General features: G+C 31.9%; 8 protein-coding genes across 8 annotated transcripts; 3 read left to right on the top strand and 5 right to left on the bottom strand. All coding sequences in view use genetic code 12, as the record gives it.

Annotated features, from left to right (window-relative positions):
• Positions 1 to 828: 828 nt before the first annotated feature.
• J8A68_004582 (CRAL-TRIO domain-containing protein) lies at positions 829 to 2,455 on the top strand (the record flags this gene model as incomplete). Its single annotated transcript, XM_049408556.1, has 4 exons — positions 829 to 831; positions 1,691 to 1,962; positions 2,009 to 2,222; positions 2,273 to 2,455. The coding sequence occupies 4 exons, from the start codon at positions 829 to 831 to the stop codon at positions 2,453 to 2,455; spliced, it is 672 nt and encodes a 223-aa protein (XP_049262148.1).
• Positions 2,456 to 2,807: 352 nt separating this feature from the next.
• On the bottom strand, positions 2,808 to 4,910 carry GLC3 (1,4-alpha-glucan branching enzyme; the record flags this gene model as incomplete). The annotated part of the gene is made up of 1 exon (XM_049408555.1): positions 2,808 to 4,910. One exon carries the CDS (start codon positions 4,908 to 4,910, stop codon positions 2,808 to 2,810), a length of 2,103 nt encoding a protein of 700 aa, XP_049262147.1.
• A 491-nt stretch (positions 4,911 to 5,401) lies between these two features.
• ARP4 (Arp4p) lies at positions 5,402 to 6,835 on the bottom strand (the record flags this gene model as incomplete). The annotated part of the gene is made up of 1 exon (XM_049408554.1): positions 5,402 to 6,835. The coding sequence occupies one exon, from the start codon at positions 6,833 to 6,835 to the stop codon at positions 5,402 to 5,404; it is 1,434 nt and encodes a 477-aa protein (XP_049262146.1).
• Positions 6,836 to 7,369: 534 nt separating this feature from the next.
• On the bottom strand, positions 7,370 to 7,795 carry J8A68_004579 (uncharacterized protein; the record flags this gene model as incomplete). The annotated part of the gene is made up of 1 exon (XM_049408553.1): positions 7,370 to 7,795. The coding sequence occupies one exon, from the start codon at positions 7,793 to 7,795 to the stop codon at positions 7,370 to 7,372; it is 426 nt and encodes a 141-aa protein (XP_049262145.1).
• A 2,545-nt stretch (positions 7,796 to 10,340) lies between these two features.
• Positions 10,341 to 12,050, bottom strand: J8A68_004578 (uncharacterized protein; the record flags this gene model as incomplete). Its single annotated transcript, XM_049408552.1, has 1 exon — positions 10,341 to 12,050. One exon carries the CDS (start codon positions 12,048 to 12,050, stop codon positions 10,341 to 10,343), a length of 1,710 nt encoding a protein of 569 aa, XP_049262144.1.
• Positions 12,051 to 15,595: 3,545 nt separating this feature from the next.
• Positions 15,596 to 17,071, top strand: J8A68_004577 (uncharacterized protein; the record flags this gene model as incomplete). The annotated part of the gene is made up of 1 exon (XM_049408551.1): positions 15,596 to 17,071. One exon carries the CDS (start codon positions 15,596 to 15,598, stop codon positions 17,069 to 17,071), a length of 1,476 nt encoding a protein of 491 aa, XP_049262143.1.
• Positions 17,072 to 18,711: 1,640 nt separating this feature from the next.
• J8A68_004576 (uncharacterized protein) lies at positions 18,712 to 19,884 on the top strand (the record flags this gene model as incomplete). The annotated part of the gene is made up of 1 exon (XM_049408550.1): positions 18,712 to 19,884. One exon carries the CDS (start codon positions 18,712 to 18,714, stop codon positions 19,882 to 19,884), a length of 1,173 nt encoding a protein of 390 aa, XP_049262142.1.
• A 320-nt stretch (positions 19,885 to 20,204) lies between these two features.
• J8A68_004575 (L-methionine (R)-S-oxide reductase) lies at positions 20,205 to 20,741 on the bottom strand (the record flags this gene model as incomplete). Its single annotated transcript, XM_049408549.1, has 1 exon — positions 20,205 to 20,741. The coding sequence occupies one exon, from the start codon at positions 20,739 to 20,741 to the stop codon at positions 20,205 to 20,207; it is 537 nt and encodes a 178-aa protein (XP_049262141.1).
• Positions 20,742 to 20,767: the final 26 nt, after the last annotated feature.

Genomic DNA, 20,767 nt, shown 5'->3' with positions numbered 1-20,767 from the left:
ATAATTGTATCTTTATAAGTAGTTAATGTTTTACGTTTATTCTACACAGAAAGGAATATTGCGCTTTTGGATATTCGGCCAGCTACTTATATGTAATCGCGTACTAGTTACAGCCGGGCTTGTAAGTATATGTTCCAATATGTCTTGGAAGAACTAGATGCTTGGGGACAAACATCAAAGGAGCGTATTGGCTAGATCATCACAGACCCTAGTGATAGGTACCAGAGAGACCCTCACCAATGTAGTACTTTAAAGACTTCTAACCGAGGTATAATTGAGTAAAGTTGGAGGGGTAAGCATTGCGACACATACAGTTTACAGTAATCCATTAAAAAGCTTGAAGCTCGAAGAAAATAATTTTACGAAAGGCTGTTGCAACAATAGGGTTTGATAAAACTGTGTAGCACCGTTTTATGTTCTATTATTAATGGACAAAAGAAACCCTTAATTAAGTTAGATTTAAACGCAAATCTTATTTCAATAGTTGTACTGGTGGTTCGTAAATATATTTTCATTGAAACTTTATAAATAAATAAACAAAGTAATTATGGTGCAATTTGATTGAAGTTTTGAAGTATTTTGATTGGTTGTTTGTCAGGCGATTTGATTAAACTGGAAGGAAAAAGATAATTCTATTGGGTTTCTTTTGTTTCAGGATTAATTCTTCAATTTTTCCATTTATTTTTTATTGCTGTGGTATAGGGTTACTCTTACAGGATCCCCTTTAACTTTCCAGGATTGAGCCAGACGTAAGCTTAAACATAGCCTGTGATAACTTGGGGCGGAGGGGAATTGACAAGACAAATTCCGGCAGTTTACAACATCTCTATGGTTCTAAATCAACTATGTAGTATGTAGTTAAAAAACGCAGATAGGAAAATGAAATAGTTTCATCGTATTTTACTCCAATGAGGAGGACTTACATCACTATGCTTATAATATTTACTATTCTCAGGTTGTGAAGATCTTTCCATAAGTTAGCTTGTCAAGCTAAAAGGTAGTATGGGGGGTTCCAAATTTCGCCACCATAATCTTAATTATAATTCTTCGATTTCCTACGAATTACTCGTACGAATAATTATTAACAAATACCCCTTATAGATATACCATATAGTTCAAGTTTCGTATTCTATCACGTAGAAGTATAACTCACTTGTTTTCCAATAGTGAATTAAGCTTTTAAATAGACCACCTTCTACCCTTTCACCTCGATTCCATACCGTCTCCAGAATAGAAAGAGCAACGCTAATACCAACGAATATCGACGAATAATTAAGATATCATGTCGAATAAACAAGTAATATACCGTCCGGGAAGGATACAAGCACAAAATGCCGAACAAGAAATCCTTTTCAAACAATTTTGGGCTTATTTATTAAGATATTTCGGATATTATCTTGAAATAGATAACCAAGATCTTAGATATAAGCAAAGTTTCATTGCCAGTAGTGGATGAAATGAAAGAAATGGGGAATTACCCATAACCAGAGTGACTACGAATGGATCTCTGGCTTCTTCAAAAGCTAGTCAGTCTAGTATTTCGAAAAAAAGGGTGATGCTTGGACATACGAAGAGTCATAGACATCATGATGAAACTCCACCTCCAAATTCAAAAAGAATGGCCCAGATCCATTCAGAATCATCTAAGGAAATATATCGTCCAATTGAAGGTCCAATTAAGGACCTATAGGACACTTACGCTCATAATTATAAGTATTTTGCTGATTATAGTATTGATGAGTCCTCAGAGGAGTCAGACTCAAGTATGTCATCTGAAAGTGATGAAGACTTCGGGTTTCCATTGGAAAGATACTATACTGCTGTTACTAGTTTCTGTGATTTTGAATTTCTGTCTCCAAGTACTGAAACTAAAGTTTGGCTGCCAATTTCATCTACCAACAGCATTACTGTCTATACCCATCCAAATCATCAAACTCCATTTCTCATACCTTGTCTAGCTAAGTATGATCCTCATCATTACTGATTCCTCAAATAATGCTAATAAGAGATTTGTTTTACTTACTGTTGAATGGATAAGATTATTTTTAAGAGAAGTTAGTGAATCATTTGATACCGTGACTATATTATTTGACATGACGGGATTTTCATTGTTAAATGCTGATTATGTCACGGTTAAATTCTTGGCTGAATGTTTAGAGGCTCATTATCCTGAAAGTTTAGGTTCTATTTTGATTCATTGTGCCCGATGGATCTTTTCAAGTGTATGTGGAATATCATTAAACATTGGTTAGATCCTTATGTTGCTGCCAAGATTCATTTCACTAATGAATTTGATGAGTTGACAAGATTTATTGATCCGGTTTATATTCCTGATTATCTCGGCGGAGAAGATACTGAAAGGGGACATTATACACCACCTGAAGAATTTGATGACCAGCCTATGAAACGCAAGGATGAGATATTTAGACAATTGAAAAGAGAACGGGTTGAATAGTTTTTGAGATTCTTTGAAACTACGAAAAGATGGGTAGAATCAGTTAATCCTGATGTTTCCGAGATGTATTTGAAAGATAAGATTCAATTGGCTACTGAATTAAGTGATAATTATATTAAGTTAGATCCTTATATTAGAAACAGAGGAATTTATGATAGAAATGGTACATTAACAGTTCGTAATTGATTGAGAGAGTGATTTTATCATACATTATTATATACGGTTTTCTTATTGTATATTTTATTGATTTGCTTTTAATACATTGAACAACACGCGAATTTTGTAGGAGTAATAATTTACATATAAAGAGAGTCTAAAAAGGAACTAAACTAAAGCGACAAGGTTATAAAATCTATTTTTTAACCTTATTAGAAAGTTGTAAAACAATAGCAGTTCTACATGGAATGTAAACCATCATAGAATTACGTCTATGGTTCCAGCCATCATCATTAGTGAAATATTGTTGTGGTTGACCCTTTTCATTAACTTCTTGAATTCTAGAATGACCACCAAATTCTTCACGATCAGAATTAAGAACAACTTCATAAGTACCAGCAACATCAACACCAATCTTATAATCTGGATAAGATTGAGTTGGATGGAAGTTGAAAACAAATACTAATCCATTTCTTTCAAATACCAAAACTTTATCTGATTCATGTTTTAATGAAACGTAAGCTTGTGGAGTATCTAAAACACCATAATTTTCATCAACAGCTTGCATTGCAGAATCAAATTTAAATAAGAATTTATAACGTAATAATTCATCATCAATTAAATTGAATTGTCTTCTTGCATAATGATAAGATTCTCCATTACCTTCTCTTGGGAAATCTAACCATTCTGGATGACCAAATTCATTACCTTCGAAGTTAAGATAACCTTCACCACCTAATCCAAAAGTTATTAATCTAATCATTTTATGTAATGAAAGACCTCTATCAATGATTGGAGTTAAAGGAGATAAAGTAGACATATGAGTATACATTTCTTTATCCATTAACCAGAAAGCAATTGTTTTGTCACCAACTAAAGCTTGATCATGAGATTCACAATAAGAAATACATTTTTCACCATGACGTCTGTTGGTTAAAGTATGAACAATATTATGTAAATCCCATTGATCGTCGGATAAATGTTTCAAGATTTTAATCCACATATCTGGAATAGCCATTGATAATCTATAATCAAAACCAATACCACCTTGACTAATAGGTAAACAAAGAGTTGGCATACCACTAACATCTTCAGCAATTGAAGTTAATTCAATATTTTGTTGTTGACCTAATTCTTCCATCATTTTATGAGCTAACATTAAATAAGTAATAGCTTCAGTTTCAACCCAATCAGGATTGAAATATTCATTATAATCACCACTGAAACCAAAACTTAAACCATGATGTTTATAAAGCATACTAGTAACACCATCAAATCTGAACCCATCAAATTGATAAACATCAATAAAGAATTTCAAATTAGATAATAAAAATCTTAAAGTTTCATGATTAGCATAATTAAATAATCTTGAATCCCATAAATCATGATTACCCTTTGGACCACCATGGAATAAATAATGATCAGTACCATTAAACATATTTAAACCATCTTCAACATTCTTAGAAGAATGAGAATGAACAACATCTAACAAAACTCTAATACCTAATCCATGAGCAGTATCAATCAATTCTTTCAAATCTTCAGGAGTACCAAATCTTGAAGAAATAGCAAAAAAACTGGTGATTTGATAACCAAAAGAAGCATAATAAGCATGTTCCATAATAGCCATCAATTGAATAGTATTATAACCTAATTGATGAATCTTGGGTAAGATATTTTGCGTGAAATTCTTATAAGATCCAATAGTTGGTTCTGGAGTAGAAATACCAATATGAGCTTCATAAATTCTAATACCTTGAGGACGATGAATCTTTGGTCTTTGATTCTTGAATTGATAAGAAGTTGGTGGATTCCAGAATCTACCTTGATACAAAACTTCTTGTTTGGTATTGGTAGCTCTTTGAGCCCAAGGATCTAATCTATAGATACGTTCACCATTTGGTAATTTCATAGCAATCTTATATTTAGAATCATGAGGAATGGCAAATTGACCATTAATTGGTGGAATTGTAATTGACCAAAGACCGAAATTGTTAACTTTAGCTAATTTATGAGATTCAACATTCCAATCATTAAATTCACCAACAAGACTAACTTCTTCAACTTCTGGAATATATTGAGTACAAGTAATTTCTTTAGTTTGTTGATTAGCATGTAAACCATAAGTCTTATAAGAATCACTAAATTTCAAAAGAGAACCTTCAGATTCATTCAATTGATTATACCATTTCCTGAATTCTTTTTGACGGTAGATTAAACCTTGTTGAAATGGTTCTAACCAAGGATCAAGATCAAGGGCACCTTTAATTAAGGCTCTGTCATTGTCATTGGAACTCATATTTATTATCAATTGATTAATTGGATTAATTGGATTGCTAAAGAGAAGAAAGGAAAAAGAAAAAAAAGTAGGAAAAATAGTTTTTAGGAGTTATTTGGGCAATTTTGGGTTACATTTATATTAAATAACTTTTTCTAAAGAAATTAAAAAATGTGTAGGGGTTATATTATTTTAAATTTTTAACACATTTTATTTAATTTTTTGCTGGAAAATAATTATGTAAATGGCTGAACAAGTAAGATAAACTCAATATTATGAAAAATTCCCACATTAAAAAAAAAAAAAAAAACGCATACGTTTTTCTGTTAAATGTATAAATGTGTATGTAACGTTCTATTATTTTTGTAAAGAAATAAAAAAGTTTCTCAAAAACGAATAGAAAAGAAATAAAAAAAAAACGTTGGTTGTTTAATTCAAAAAATAATAATTTTTCATAGCAAATCAATTATCCCACTTATTTTAATTATACAAATTATAAAACTATAATTATTCTATCTAAATCTTTGATTTAAGATTCTTTCAACTCCAGCTTCTTCATATTCTTCCTTAGTCACCCACATTTGATGGAATGTCCCCAATGAAGCCAATACACTAGCACCAATCCATCCTTGATTAATTCTTTCACTGGTATTCCCAACAGCATGTAATCTAATCTTCAAACCTGGGTTATTATTAGATAATTCATTATATAATCGTTCAGTCAATTGTGGTATAATAGACACACCACCAGTCACAATTATATTATGGGCAACAGATGCTCGTAAATCAATATCTATAGTTGATAAAGTATGTGTAATCAATTGTGATAATCCCCTAACTTGATCTTTTATTACGGGTTGTTGTTGTTCAGTTCCATCAGGTGCAGGAGTAGATTGAGTTGATTCTGCCTTACGTATTCTCTTGAGAGGTCTATATTCTCCATAACTTGTTTTTATTTCTATTTCACCATTATTTGGAGGATATGCTTTTGATTTATTATTGAATTTATAAATTGTTGGATCAAAGATTGATTCTGCAAATTGAAATCTTTCAATTCCTAGGGTTATGGATTGTCCTGTTGGGAATTCAAATAATCGCTTATGACTATCTTGAGAATAGAATTCAGTTATAGATGGACCTGTTGAAGTTTGATCTTTTTGCTGGGCTTGAGATAGTTTCCTTTCAGGGACTTCTAAAACAGTTTCTTTAAATTCATGCCATATTCTCATCTTTTGATAATTCATATATGAATCAGTTAATTTCAAATTTATATCTCTAAGTTTATAATTAGCCGGATTAGGATATACTGTAGGCACTTTTGATTTTATTTTAAAAGTAGGTTCCACAATAATCTCCTTTGCATTAACAAAATCTTCAATTTGATCATCTAAAAACTTCCCACTATAATTAGTCCTCATTGAATTCTTCAAAAGACAAATCCCATCAATCACAGGCGTAACACTAATACTATCATGACCAATATCAATAACAAGACAATTAGGTCTCCCCTGTTGGAATGAAACACAAGTTGGCGATTTCGCTAAAAAAATCCCGGCAAATTCAAAATTCTCAAACATCGTTTCAATTAATTGTTTCCTATATCCAAATTCACTCCAAATAGGTTCGGTGATTATGATTGGTTGTTCTCGATATTCGATTTTTAATTGTTGGAAATAATGAGTATATTGATCAATAGCAGCATCCCAATCAATAATTAATGAATCTTTAAGGATGGGTTTGATTTCACAATTCTCTCGAGGGACATTGATATCATCTCCAAAGATACGTTTATTGTTTCCAACTTGGGCATAATATGATGGTGTTGTTATTTTGGGGAAATCATCTCCTGCATATCCGATTCGGGTGTTGTATGAACCGGCGTCTAATACGATAGCATTGATTTCGTCTCCGCCGTAGACGTTAGTAGTCGCACTTGATGCTGACATGTGATTAACTGGTCAATAGGGTAGTAAAGGGGGGGTGGGGGTTGATTAAAGAATTTGGTTGATGGGTTTTGTTGTGAAAGAAAAACCTCTGAAAAATTGAAACTGAAAAGTAACCAAAAATTGGTTGGTACACGTACTCGGTCATATTGGGGTTTCCAATTGTTGCAACTCGGGCTTAGTCAAATAATTGATTACGAGAGGGGCCCCGGGCATAGATAGAATAGTAAGAATGATAATAAGAGATGTGAGTGTTCAAATTATTGGAGTACTACGATGTCATATCTCAGTATTCTACAGCTAGGGCTGATGACCTACAAATGTGACACAAAGTAATTAAATATAAATATAAGTTAATGTACATTAAATAGACCCTCCAAATTTCATACTTTCATAATAAACATAAAATTATATAAACATACAGTATAGTATATATATCTTGTTGGAAAGGATCTGTTGTTCCTAATTATCATCTTCAAACCAGTTGAAGTTATATGTTGTTGTTGCTGTGTTGTGTTTCCTTGGCATAGCTTGTGTTTAATTCATTAATATTAATTGATCTATTCTTAATAAATCTTGATTCATAGATGCTTTATAATAAGATATATCTTCATCATCATATTCATATTCATCCACATCATCATCATCTTCTTGTTCTTCATCATCTTCAAATAAATATTTATTAGGTAGTATTCCTTGTGAAGGTAATATTGGAATATTATCTTTAAAATAACAAGTTGGAGTACAAACACCATTAAAACAATTACCAGAATTGTTATTGTTGATGATTTGTTTGGGTGGGTTGTTATGATAGATATATGAGATTGGTTGTTTCACACTCATTCTATTTGGTATTCCATCTGATGAAGATAGAGAGGATTCATTGGTTGGTGTCATTGTTAATCTTAGTTTTTTGGTAGATCTTGTTGAACATGAATCTATTGAAGATGAAGCTCTTTTCATAGTTGAATATGGGGTGTTATTATATGACTATCAGTGGACTGATGTGAATTAAAGAAATGAAATTAAATTAAATTAAAGATGAAATGATTAATATTAAAAGTTAGGGGTTGGGAAATTATAAATCAGGAAATTTCAAAAAAAATGATATTTTAATTATTTATATATATTTATTTCTCTATAAATATTAAAGAAAACATTTAAACGAAAATCGAAGAACTGAAAACCCCCCTCTCTCTAATAAAAAAAATTGTTATGTGTATGTGTGGTATAATTTAAATTAATTAAAAATGGGGTGGCACATTAACTTTATTTTTTTTTTTTTATTGCAAGTATCAATAAATTAATTAATTGAATTAATAATGAGGCAATAGAAAAGTCTTTCGGAAAAATCAAGTGGTAATTTTCCACAACTACTGCAAAATTCCACATAAAAAAATAAATTATTTTTTTAAACTTTTTGAAAGCATTAAACTAATTTAATTTTTTCTGCTGCATAGAATAGAATGATATACAATTAACTAATTTCATTTTTACACAATTGAAATTTCACCTTTCGCAAATATTCCCACACAAGGCAAAAAAAAAGGGGACGGCGGCATTTAACTATTGTGTTTGAGTGTGTATGGAAATATGGGCTTATGGGCTTATCTATTGAAGCAAATACTCGGTATCTCTTCCCTCGAGAGAGAGAGAGACTCTTATCTGTAGTAGAAGATTCCTAAGTTATGAGAAATTAAACAAGCACGTTGATAAGAAGAAAAGGCAGTTACTTACGTTAAACCTTCGGGTATTAATATACCCAAGAAAATCAGTTGACTTGTTCTATAAATTGATGTATTTTTTGGTGATAAGTGATAACTGGATGACTGAATGATCATAAATCCATTGAAATGGTTCAGGGTGATTCGCGCAATTTCGCTTTTCCACTTTTCTCTCCCCACAGTTAGTTAAAACAAATAAAAAAAAAAATAAGAATTTACACGGCAAAAATAATTATTAATTAACAGTGGGGATAAGTGGAGGAGGAGGAGGGGATCATGGTGGGCAGATCCGATTAATTAATTGAATTACTTTTCTTATAGATTAACCTGAATAGGTGAGGCCGTTCTATTAGGTAAGGTTATGTAGATTAGATTGGGCCTTATGCTTGTTGTGTATGTAATTTCTATGAAAGATTAAACGCCACTTCTTTCTTTCTCGTACATAAACAATGAAAAATGTAATCTCGTGATTCATTGTTGTTGTTTACTTTACTACCAAATAAATAGATAAGCATATCAACCAATTTTATTTTGCAACCTTTAGATTTTATGGGGAAGTAGAAAGAGATAAGATAAAGATTAACTTGATCTCGATACTGTTGTAGGAACCGTGAGTGTTGTTCTTACCAGAATTACTTTATGTTTGACAGTTACAACGTCACGTGCTCGTCAAGTTATACTCAATATCGTAATGAATCGATTTCGATAATAAAATATTGAGTCTATAAACATAGTTAGTTAGTCCTCGATCCAAATAACCTCAAAAGGAGAGAGATTCACAATTATTATTTCTTGAGAAAATTAGGAAACCAGGCAAGCATCCAACGGATCAGAGATCTTCAGAAGCTACACACACAATGTATCAGGTTACATAGGGACCCTCCTTCCGGAACACCGCCATGCAAACATACTCCATTAATCAACAAAAACCAAAGTATAGAATATCTGTGATCTTACTCATGAGTTTACATATGCAACTTTAATTAATAACATGTGAACTTTACAAACATCAAATTGGTAATATTTTTATGGATGATTGCAGCACTATGTATGTACCCTTCTATTATGTTTTTTTGCAACCAAAAAGTCCTGTTTCATGAAAATGCTGCCAAATATTTCTTAACTTTTTATTGACTACTATTTGCTAACACAAGAGAGGGCCAGAATAGTTCAGTCTTATTAACAATAAGAAACCCCAGCTGTTCCAACATCGTTTATCACAGAGAATGACCAATCAAGGTTTATTATCAATAATGCCGTCTCCGTCCATACTCACTACTAATAATTGTGATGACCAGGTCTGATCTGAAGAGGAAACCTCAAGAAGAGGGATATATCCATCGCAAGAACCAGAGAATATCCAATATCCATCGCAAGAACCAGAAAGCAACAAATATCCAATGCATTGTTCGTTGGTGCTGCTCGGCAGGTGAAAGTCGAGAATGGAAACAGGTCGAGTTATTCAGGCTTCCAATTGCAGGGAAACAGGAAACAAGCTGAGAATCGAAAGGCACCGGACGAGAAGGCTCGCGAGACCCTAAGGAATGAAGGCAACTCCCGGGATAACGAAACAGAAAGTAGGAAAGAAGGAGGGTAAGTAAGATTGGAACTTAAAATATGTTTTGAAATTCCAGAAAATATGTGCTAATCAAAGAACTGTTAAATCTGCGCAGTGAAATTTCTTGACTTTAAGTTCAATCATTTATATATATCCCCAGTTAAAACTAACTATAAAAATCGAGTACAACTTGCAATCTCTATAAATCCGAAGAAATAATAATATTCTACACTCCATCTTCATGTTCTTCTTCTGAATACCATTCTTTAGGTTCGCTTCGTAAATCATTCACCAATATTCTAACAATTGAATCATCTTCATCTTCACCATCATCATCATCATGCTCCTCAGGGTACTCTGCTGTACTTGCACCAGCAATGACAAACGTATCATCGTCTTCTTCATTATATAAATTATCATGAATGAAATCATCAATATCAGTATCGAAATCACTGCCAAATTCTTTTCGTTTAAGTTCAACCCTATCAATCCAATCGTCCATTTCATCCAATTGTTCAATTTCATTTTCATCAACTTGAAATTCGTCATCCTCGTCGTCTTCATCTTCGTTATCATCATCCTCATTAAGGTTGAAATCTCGTGGTTCTTTTTCCTTCTTGTCAGGAATGAATTCGGAAATATCTTCCGTGAATTGCCAAAGTTGAGTAAATTCTTTTCGTTTAATACTTGTACCTATAATTCCAACTAATAAACTTGGTACAAGATATAATAAAGCTGGTTGACCCGCTTTGAATACATTAAGTACAATCAATGTTATAATCAATCCTATGGCATAGCTAATATTACTAATTATGAAATATGGTTTTGGGAATGAATTTAAATGATGAAAAGCCAACCCAGGGTTTGATTTATGATAATTATATAAATCAAATCTAAGACATAAACTAATTAAAGTTCCCGGAATTATAATATCACCTAATCCTAAAATACTAAATGTTGAATCAAATCTCGGGATTAATAGTTTAATAGGGATTGTAATTTGTGTAGCTACTGATTCCATAATTTCGGTTCCAAATACAAAATAAATATCATAGACGAATAATCCTAATAATAATAAGAATGCTAATTTGAATCGATTTAATCGTAATTGACTTATGGATGATACGATGTAATTTAAACTTAAGAAATTCAATATGAAAGGATTGTTGGGGAAATAATAGAATATTCCGGTTATTAATAAACTTATGGGGAATAATATTAAGAATTTGGAATCTATTATCCAATTGGTATTATAAGTATCTGGAATTAATTCAATTGAGGTTGGTTCAAGAATTGTCAAGTTTTCCAGTTGAACATATTTCTTAAATTGATTCCGATCTTTTGGTTTAATTTCATCATGCAAGAACTCTAATTGACCCAATGGATAATCATCTTGATCTTCAATTACACAAATTCGATATCTTTTCATAAATTTCAAAGAATTCTTACCAAATAAACTATGACTTAATTTCCTAACCGTCAATACAAATATACTTGATAAACTAAAATAAATCATCATGGGACTTATACTTAAAATATACCAATTTAACCAATAATTCAAATCTTCAAAATTCCTAAGCAAAAAATATAATAAAATCAACATTCCACTTCCAATAAATGGCATACAAATTACCATACTTAAAGAAATTTGATCATAAATTAATAAATCTAATTTATTCATAATATAAAATCGACAATTATCCATATCAGTAGGATCATAATTGGGATTAGTATCTTTATCTATTCTTGGATCTAATGCATTTCGAGGTTTTGCTAATGTTGTATAACTAGCTATAATTATTGATGATAATGAAAGGGTTAAGATTATTATACAGGTTGATATTTCAATTATCCAACTACGATTAAGAAATGAATGTAATTCAAGGACTTCTGATGGAATGGGTACCGTTTCATTGATATTTGTTGTAATATTCATTTCTGTTTGTTACACACATCTAAGTTAACAGCGTGTGCTTTGGGAGAAGGGTTCTTTTTGATGATGATCTTTGATTCAACAAAATGCGACACAACCAAAGTGGAATTTTTAAACAGGCGACATTTATTTTTTAAGTTGATTTGACGCGACATTATTTCCTGTTAAGTAATCTACACACATCAACAAGCATCTGGAGGTGTATTAAAGCATTATCTAATTTATTGAAATGACGGAACCGGAAGGGCGTAATCGGAAGTGGAGTAATCATTATGTCAATATATAGATAAACATCAGCCTTGGGGGGGGATGTTTGATCTTTCCCAAGAAAAAATCATTTGATCAAGGGGGGGTGGCATGGACACGGTTACATTTTTTGAGGGTATTGTTTCAGAATTAGGGAAATCATGACCTACCCAAAAAAATACGTCTCCTTAGTGTTCCAAGGAACCATCATCAGTATGATTGAAACCTCCCTAAATTGGGATAGTGAGGACATGTCACATTAGAAGCGGTAGATGATCCAGTTTGTTGATTGTTTATGAATGGTGTGGGTTACTCTAGCCGAGAGATGTGATCCTTTAAAAATCAGAAATATTGTAACAGTATCGTAAATAACCAAACGCGCAAACTTTTTTTTCGGGAAAACAATGACGTAATTTGAGGAGCATGCTGGAGACAGCTTCTGGAAACTTGGTTTTGCGTTATCAACTTATTGTTCAATGAAAGATCGTAAATCATCAGCTGTTTATCGCCGTATGAATCGCATTCCAGATGACTAAGAAAAGTTTGTAGAGGAAATTATAGGAAGGACCGGTACATTATTAATATCAGAGAGAATGGGAAGCAATATATGATAGAGACTAATTACAACAGCTATATGACAGGTTAACCACAGTGGGTATAGTGCCTCGTGTATTAAAGGCTTATAAGGAAGTTGATTAGCCGGATTTATTCCTATCCAATAAGCACTTTCCTTTTTTGCATTAACCCAGTGACCGTTGAGATCATCTATTTTATGTCAGAGTGGAAAAGGCGGATAATTGAATTAGATTTATATTTTAGTGATCAATAAGGCCAGGGGTTATATAAATAACTTTAACACAGCCTCCTTGTTTCTTGGGTAATTTTAATATAAAGAATCTCATTATGGAAGTTGATATTTATCAACAGACAGTCTCACCGATTGGAAATGGTTGAGGGATTTTTTATTTGTAAAGATCCTTATAAATTTATTTTCTTGATTCCTAAGATTACATAAAATAATAAATTATTTTCTTATCCATTTAAAAAATAATTCATCAAACAAAATAATTTAAAATTAGAATTCAAAATAAATAACTTTTTAAAGTTACAACTTAAGTAACTTTAAATGACGTTATCAATTACCCTAAAATATGTGTATTGTATGGTGATGTATATCATTGTTTCATGTAATGATTGCAAAATACAGAAAAAAAGAAAATAAAATGGGGTGAGGTCCAGAAATAAAACCGAAATCTGTGACTTTGCCATTGGTTGGGTTATGAATCATTCTNTCTCTCTCTCTCGCACGGACTTATTGAAATGAATGATTGCCGGGTGCTGTTGGTTGCGATGTGTATCTCTTACCCCTTATAGTTTCTGATCAAAATACCCCAAGAGTAAACATGTGCGATAGCGTGAGGATATGCATACGATAAAGGGTGACAGATACGTCTCCTCTCTTTTAATATTACTTGCAACGTGTCTCTCTGTCTCTTGAACGTTAATAATGACAAAATCTCAGATCTGGAGTACGACCACTGGGTTTGTTAATGCAATGGTTTGGATCGAAATAAAGTGCCTATCAAATGGCATAAAAGGTGATGGAAGCTAGTAGTCCGTGTACAGTATGATGATGTTGCAAAAATAATGAGTGTGTGTAGAGGAGAGTCATTTATTCTTATTGTTTCTTGTTCCAAGTGGTGTTGTAATATTTTAATTAGAAGAATGGTGTGGAAAGTAAGGTGACTTGACTTGTGGTGTTATTTCTCGCCCCAGTTTAAAAATAAAAATAAAATCTTATTTTATTTTTTATCCCAATATTATTGGCGATGCTTATTTTTTAATACTAAGTTCATTTAATCATTCAATAATATACAATCCAGTTTTGTGACATTATTATTTTTCTTTTAATAATTATTTTAGAACATTCTCTGCATTAACCGATTTTGCATAAAACAATACAAAGTTTGGAACAGGGATACAACAATTCAATCCAAAAAAAAAATAAAATCTTTTACCGAATATTTTTTTTGGAATGATTACTATTCTTCAAACTGGTGTGGAAAATAAAAAAAAGTATGCGTAGCTTTTGCAACCTTAACTAATGTTGGGTCATTGATGACAGATAGATTACATCATTCTATGAGATTACACCCACGGCTACTTCGATCTAGAGAAATAACTTATCGACAAGCTTAATTTCAATACGTTGATAAGAATACTCGTGAAAATTAACATGGAACTTAGCCTTTTTATAAGTTTAATTATCCTCAGATGCAAAAATCTTAATATGCATAATTAGGGGGGGTGTACGGTATACACTTGAATGTTTTGCTGGTTTAATAAATTGTAAGTGGGGAAAAAGTTTTTCTTCTATTAAGTTTCTTGATTGAGTGTGTGATAAATCGATAATTTATTTTTTTTCTTTTCTGTACATAAAACTTAAGTTAAACGAATAATATTTTATTATATTATTTTTGGAATTCTCGGGAGTATTCCGTTATTCCTATACCTGAAAGTAATCATAACCAAGTAGAAAAGATGGAATTGCAATTCCATATACAAAAAAGGTATTGATGATAGAAGAAATACCCCATAATTTGGATATCACAAGTTGTAAAGTGTGACCTTAATTTGCTCGTTGTACTGGAATGGTGGGTGTTGTAAATTGAACCCAAAAAAAGCTTTGAAACTATTATGAATCAAATATTGGACGCAAAAAAATTAAAAATTTCTTAAAAAAAATAAAAAAAAAGGTCATACATATTGGAAAAGTTTTTTTTTTTTTTTTTTGCAGTTCCAAAATTAAAAAAAAAAAAATAATAAAAAAATAAAAAACGTACACAAAAAAAAACAGGAAACTAAAAAAGAAAAAATAATCATTCATTTTTTATATTTTCAAATGACCAAAAAAACACAAAACATATTTGTCACTCTGTCAGTTATTAATATAAAGTTCCAAAGATATACAGTGATCCTTTCCTTCCCTTATAAAAACATTTTATTTAAATATAAAGAGAAACAGAAATTTGAATTTTTCCATTTGGTGATTTTTTATATTTAACTTAAATCAATTTTCTTTACAATTTTTTTTTTTATTTATTTTAATTGTTTTTATATTTAATTAATTTCTTTAAAACATTATTTCAATCCTTTCCTTTTAAGATCCCAACTACCCCCTAAGCATAACAAAGAAAGTATAACAATAACAACAGTATAAAATAACAACTAACACCCTTTTTGAATGAAACAATTGTAAGATCAATAAACCTTAGATAAAACATACATATACCGATATAACTATGACAGAGATTAATGAAGATCCAGAAATGGTAGATCATCCTCATAATCAGGACAATCATCCCCATCCCCACCACCATCATCACCAAGTTGAAGGAGCGAAGTTTATTATAGAAGATAGTCTGTATTCAAGCTCATCTTCAAGTGCTGAACAAGTAGGGACATCATCAACGCTGAAGTCACAACAACAACAGAAGAAACAAAAACATAAACATAAACATCTGACTACAAAACAGAAACCTAGTCATATGCGACCATTTCATAGATCAAATCATGATTCCAATACTGACCATGGAGAAAGCGATGATAAATGTCATAAGTTTGTCAAGAGAGCATTGAATAAATTATCATTATCACCATGTTCACAACCCACCAATTTCACTCCTACAAGTTTAAGTAATTCAATAATTTCAACCACTTCAAGTTCAAGTGATATTTTTGAACGATCATTAGAGAATAATTATGAAAAGATATTCTTAACCAATCCAGAAATTCCATCTCATTATAATTTAGAAAATTATACTAGTCCAATCTTGGATACAACCACGGAGATATTAACTAATCCCAAGATTAACCTTGATCAAGTTAAATTGAATTGTTTTTGTGATGAAGAAGATGATGAAGAAGGATATATTGATGTAGATATGTCTTCTGAACCAAGTATGGATGCTAATGAATCTCATTCTCCCTTGTCTCCAAATGCTTCATTAGCTTCATCTGGTCTACTGTATTACAAAATGCAACATGTTCCGGCGTCTGGTGGTTCTGTCGCTCCCGTCTCTATTGAATCAACGCTAGTACAACCTGGTAGTAGTAGTGATATTCATCATAGTGGTAGTTTTAGAGAACAACCACGTCCAAGAGCAAGAAGTATCATTTCACAAACATTGATATCAACTTTGGATAATTCTCATCGAACAAGAATGGCAACTTCATTATCCACAAGTGCGGCCGCAACAATGGGTGGTCATGGTAATAATCATAATCTTGATCTTGAACGTCGTGCTACAGCACCTGGAGGTCATATGAGACATCATTTCTTGACTAAGAGTTTTACACAACAACATCAACCACAATTGCCAATCTCGACAAAATTAACCAAACGATCATTTAGTTTTGCTGGTAATACTAAACATTCAAGAAATAAATTTATTGATGATGGGAATTCACCCACGATTGAATTTTATTCATTTGCTGATATGATAAATCATGAAGATTTATATAATAATTTACATGGAGATGAAGAACAACCGACTGATGAAGATTATTATAATGATGATAATGACAATGATGATGAAGAAACAGAGACTGGAGGAGATATGTTGGAGCCTAGAAAGAGTAACAATGCTAGACCTTCTATTAGAAGTGGAAGTGAGGTTGGTACTAATTCTGGTGGTGGTAATATGATACAACAACCACCGTTTAGAAGAAGTAGTTATACTACAATTAGTGCAAAAGATTATATTGGAGTTTTATAAATCTTTTTATCATTACGTTTGGTTTGGTTTTCTATAGTTTATTAGTTTTATCCCCGTTTATTAGATTGAGTATTTTTTGTTTAATTTCTATATTTATTTGTTAGAAGAAGATAATAACCTTTGTTAAATCATTCAATCCAATTGGTAGATACCCTATGAGTATGAACCCCTAGGTGAAGGAGTTTCAGATATGATCCGCGCGACCTCAGTTTACGTTAAAATCAAGGCTTATCAACCTCCTCCCAGTTTTGAATCGGGGTACATTACTCAATACCAGGAACAGTGACAACTCCGAAGATTCAAAGATGAGGGGTGGTTGGCTAAAACGGTTGAGATCAAAATTTCATCATTATGTAATGGGTTTATCAATTACGGTTGATTCTTAGATAGCAATGTTACTAATTATAGAAAAGAAAGAAGAAAAAAAATACATCAAACGTTTTCCAATCTTATCAATTATCATCATCAATTATAACCATCACCATCAGTCAATTCCATTTACATATCCCTCATCATCCCTCATTTATCATTCATTTAGAATGACCAATAATAAAAAAGGAATGAAACTTAAATAAAATTGTGTGAATAATTTGAAATTTTAATTTGGAAAATAAAAACTGTCATTCATTTTTTCAGTCAATTCTTTTCTTTTATGTGAACAAATAGCAATTACCCATAACCCCCAATAACCCCCCTATAATCTTAATAGTTATTTAGTTTAAGTATTTAAATACAATAACGGTTAAACTTCCATCTAATATATAGAACAATCAATTACTCATATATCTCCTCCTTTATAAATAATGAAACCAGGTAGTATATTCATCTTCTCTAATAGTTGACAATTAATAAATTAACTTTCTCTTAGAAAGAGCGCAAAAAAAAATATGCCAAAAATAAACAAGAACAACACTACCTTTATCTCTCGTGACTTATAAAAAATATACGGATACTTAGCCTACTTAGCCTTAACAAATATTCCAACTATTCCGTTCGATTATTAATTGTATTAGAAATTCGGTGTAATCGGCTTTTGTTTTTGGCTGTGAAAAAAAGGGAGGTTGGTTTTTTTTGTTTGCTAAATTTTCTTATTCTAATTTTTAAGGGGTTGTTGTCGCCTAATTTTTTTTTTTTTGCAGCTAGAATGTCGTCTTAGTTATCAATGACGACATGATATTTATGCGACATGTATCAACCTGCATATAGATAGACTTTGGTTATTACACTACCTCGCTTTTGTTTCTAAAGAAAATTTTTCTAAACAAAAAAAAAATATGACAAGAGAGAAAAAATGTTTTTACAGGGGGGAAGGAAAGATTGAATATGAAAAAAATGGTTGTCTATATACACTTTAGATCATCATCAACAACAACAACAACCACTGCAGAGATCTAATCAATCAATTCTACAGAACACAAATCACTAACACCCAGCTTTGATACACATCACACTACACACTAACTCATCTCCCACCGCCATCTATCCGCATCCTCCTTCCTACAAACCTCATCAATTCAAACTTGCCCCTAAAAACTTTTTTGTACACCCAACCAGACATCCATCCAAAACTTTTAACAAAACAAACAAACGACAGCCAATAGATTATCCATACTCATTCTATATAACTAACTATCACTACAATGACTGAATCATTATTTGACACCAATTTCACTTCTGAAAATGAATCAAAGCAACAAGCTATTCAACAACAACAACAACAACAAGAATCACAACAACAACAACAACCATCAGAAAAGACCGAGGAATCTCCAATAAATCCTGAAGAATCATCATCCACTGATAACAATGATCATGAAGAATCAGAAAAAGATGCTGCTGGCGCATCTTCTTCATCTGCTGCCGATCAATCTGTCAATTTACCTTCATTACATGATAAATCAAATGTTGATGCTTTAATAAATTTTAGAGTTTTAGTATCTGCCAAAGAAGCCGGTTGTTTAATTGGCCAAAATGGACAAGTGATTGATTCAATTCGTGGGGAAACTAATACAAAAGCTGGTATTTCACGATTACAACCAGGATCTCATGAACGTATTTTAACCGTTTCTGGGAAATTAGATAATTGTGCTAAAGCTTTAAGTTATTTTGCTCAAGCTTTATGTAATTCAACTATTGAAACATATAATTTCTTCCCTTTGAAACAATTATCAGCCACTCCTTGTGTTGAAAATGAAACTACTATTTTAAGATTATTGATTCCTAATACTCAAATGGGGACATTAATTGGTGCAAAGGGAGTTAGAATTCAACAAATTCAATCAAAATTTAATATTTCTATGATTGCTTCTAAGAGTTTCTTACCTGGATCTAATGAAAGATTGGTTGAATTACAAGGTACTGTTGATGATTTATATGATGCTTTAAGAATAATTTCAAGATGTTTAATTGAAGATTTCTCGTCGATTGTAAATACTAATTATTATGTTCCAAGAGGTCATTCTTATAATAATGGAGGTTCAACTAATGGTGGAAGTGGTAGAAGAAGATCTTCAGGTGGTGCAGCCGGTGGTGTTCCAGAACGTACTGGTAGTGGTTCAACCACTACCACCACAATCTCATTCCCAAATGATATTGTTGGTGCTTTGATTGGTAAGAATGGATCAAGAATTCAAGGAGTTAGAAAAATAAGTGGAGCATCAATTGGAATTTCTGAAGAAGTTGAAGGGAAATCAGAACGTGTTTTCACAATTACTGGAACTGCTCATGCAGTTGAAAAGGCAAAAGGATTATTATATCATAATTTAGAAAGAGAAGAACAAAGAAGAGCTGAAGCTGAGAAAGCACTTGATTAATATTCCTTGTACCATATCTTACTTACCAATCTAGAAATATGTGTGTTTTATGATTGTTTTGTTTTGTTATATCCTTTTGGTTTTTGTTTTATATACTATATGAGCTGAAATGACTTATGATACATAACTTCCTCCCCTTTGATTCACCATTCCTAATTTACTCCATCTTGTTTGTTTATCCCCATCTTTTTATATATCAATGGTGTGTCCCCTTTTTCTCTCTATTCTTTTTATTTTTATATATATATTACTTATCTATATATAATTAGTATATTCTTTATCTCATGTATAATTAAGATTATGTTTTCCATTAATTATCCTTACAATTTACTCCAATCACAAGTATCACCTATCAATTCACATAACTTCTCCAAATACTCTTTATCAACCTCATCAAATCCATTCAATATCAAACAATCCAAATCTAACACCCCAACAACTTCTCCATCTTTCACAATAGGAACCACAATCTCACTCTTTGTCTCCCCATCACATGCAATATGTCCGGGGAACTCCTCAACATTCTTCACCAATTGTGTCTCTTTCTTACCCGCAGCAGTTCCACATACCCCATGTCCGAATCTAATTGTCTGACAGGCGACTTTTCCTTGAAATGGACCCAATATCAATTCTTGTGGGGTCGATCTCACATAAAAACCAGTCCAATTGACAGGAGTATTAAGCGAATGATAGGCATGCCATAAGAGGGAAGAACAGTTTGATAAATTGGCGACCCAATTGGTTGTATCGTATGATAATGCTGAGTAGGAGTCGAGGATGTGTTGGAGGGTTTCTTGTTTGGAGAGGGTGTTTGGTTGGATGTTTGAATAGTCGGCGTGATGTTTTTCTTCTGTCATGGTTGGTTGGTTATTACAGATGGGAT

This window comes from Hemisphaericaspora subhashii (genome assembly GCF_019202705.1).
Source record: "Hemisphaericaspora subhashii strain CBS 10753 chromosome Unknown scaffold128, whole genome shotgun sequence".
NCBI lineage: Eukaryota > Fungi > Ascomycota > Pichiomycetes > Serinales > Debaryomycetaceae > Hemisphaericaspora > Hemisphaericaspora subhashii.
Note: the sequence above shows the minus strand (reverse complement) of the source record. Positions and strands in the feature narration are given on the sequence as shown.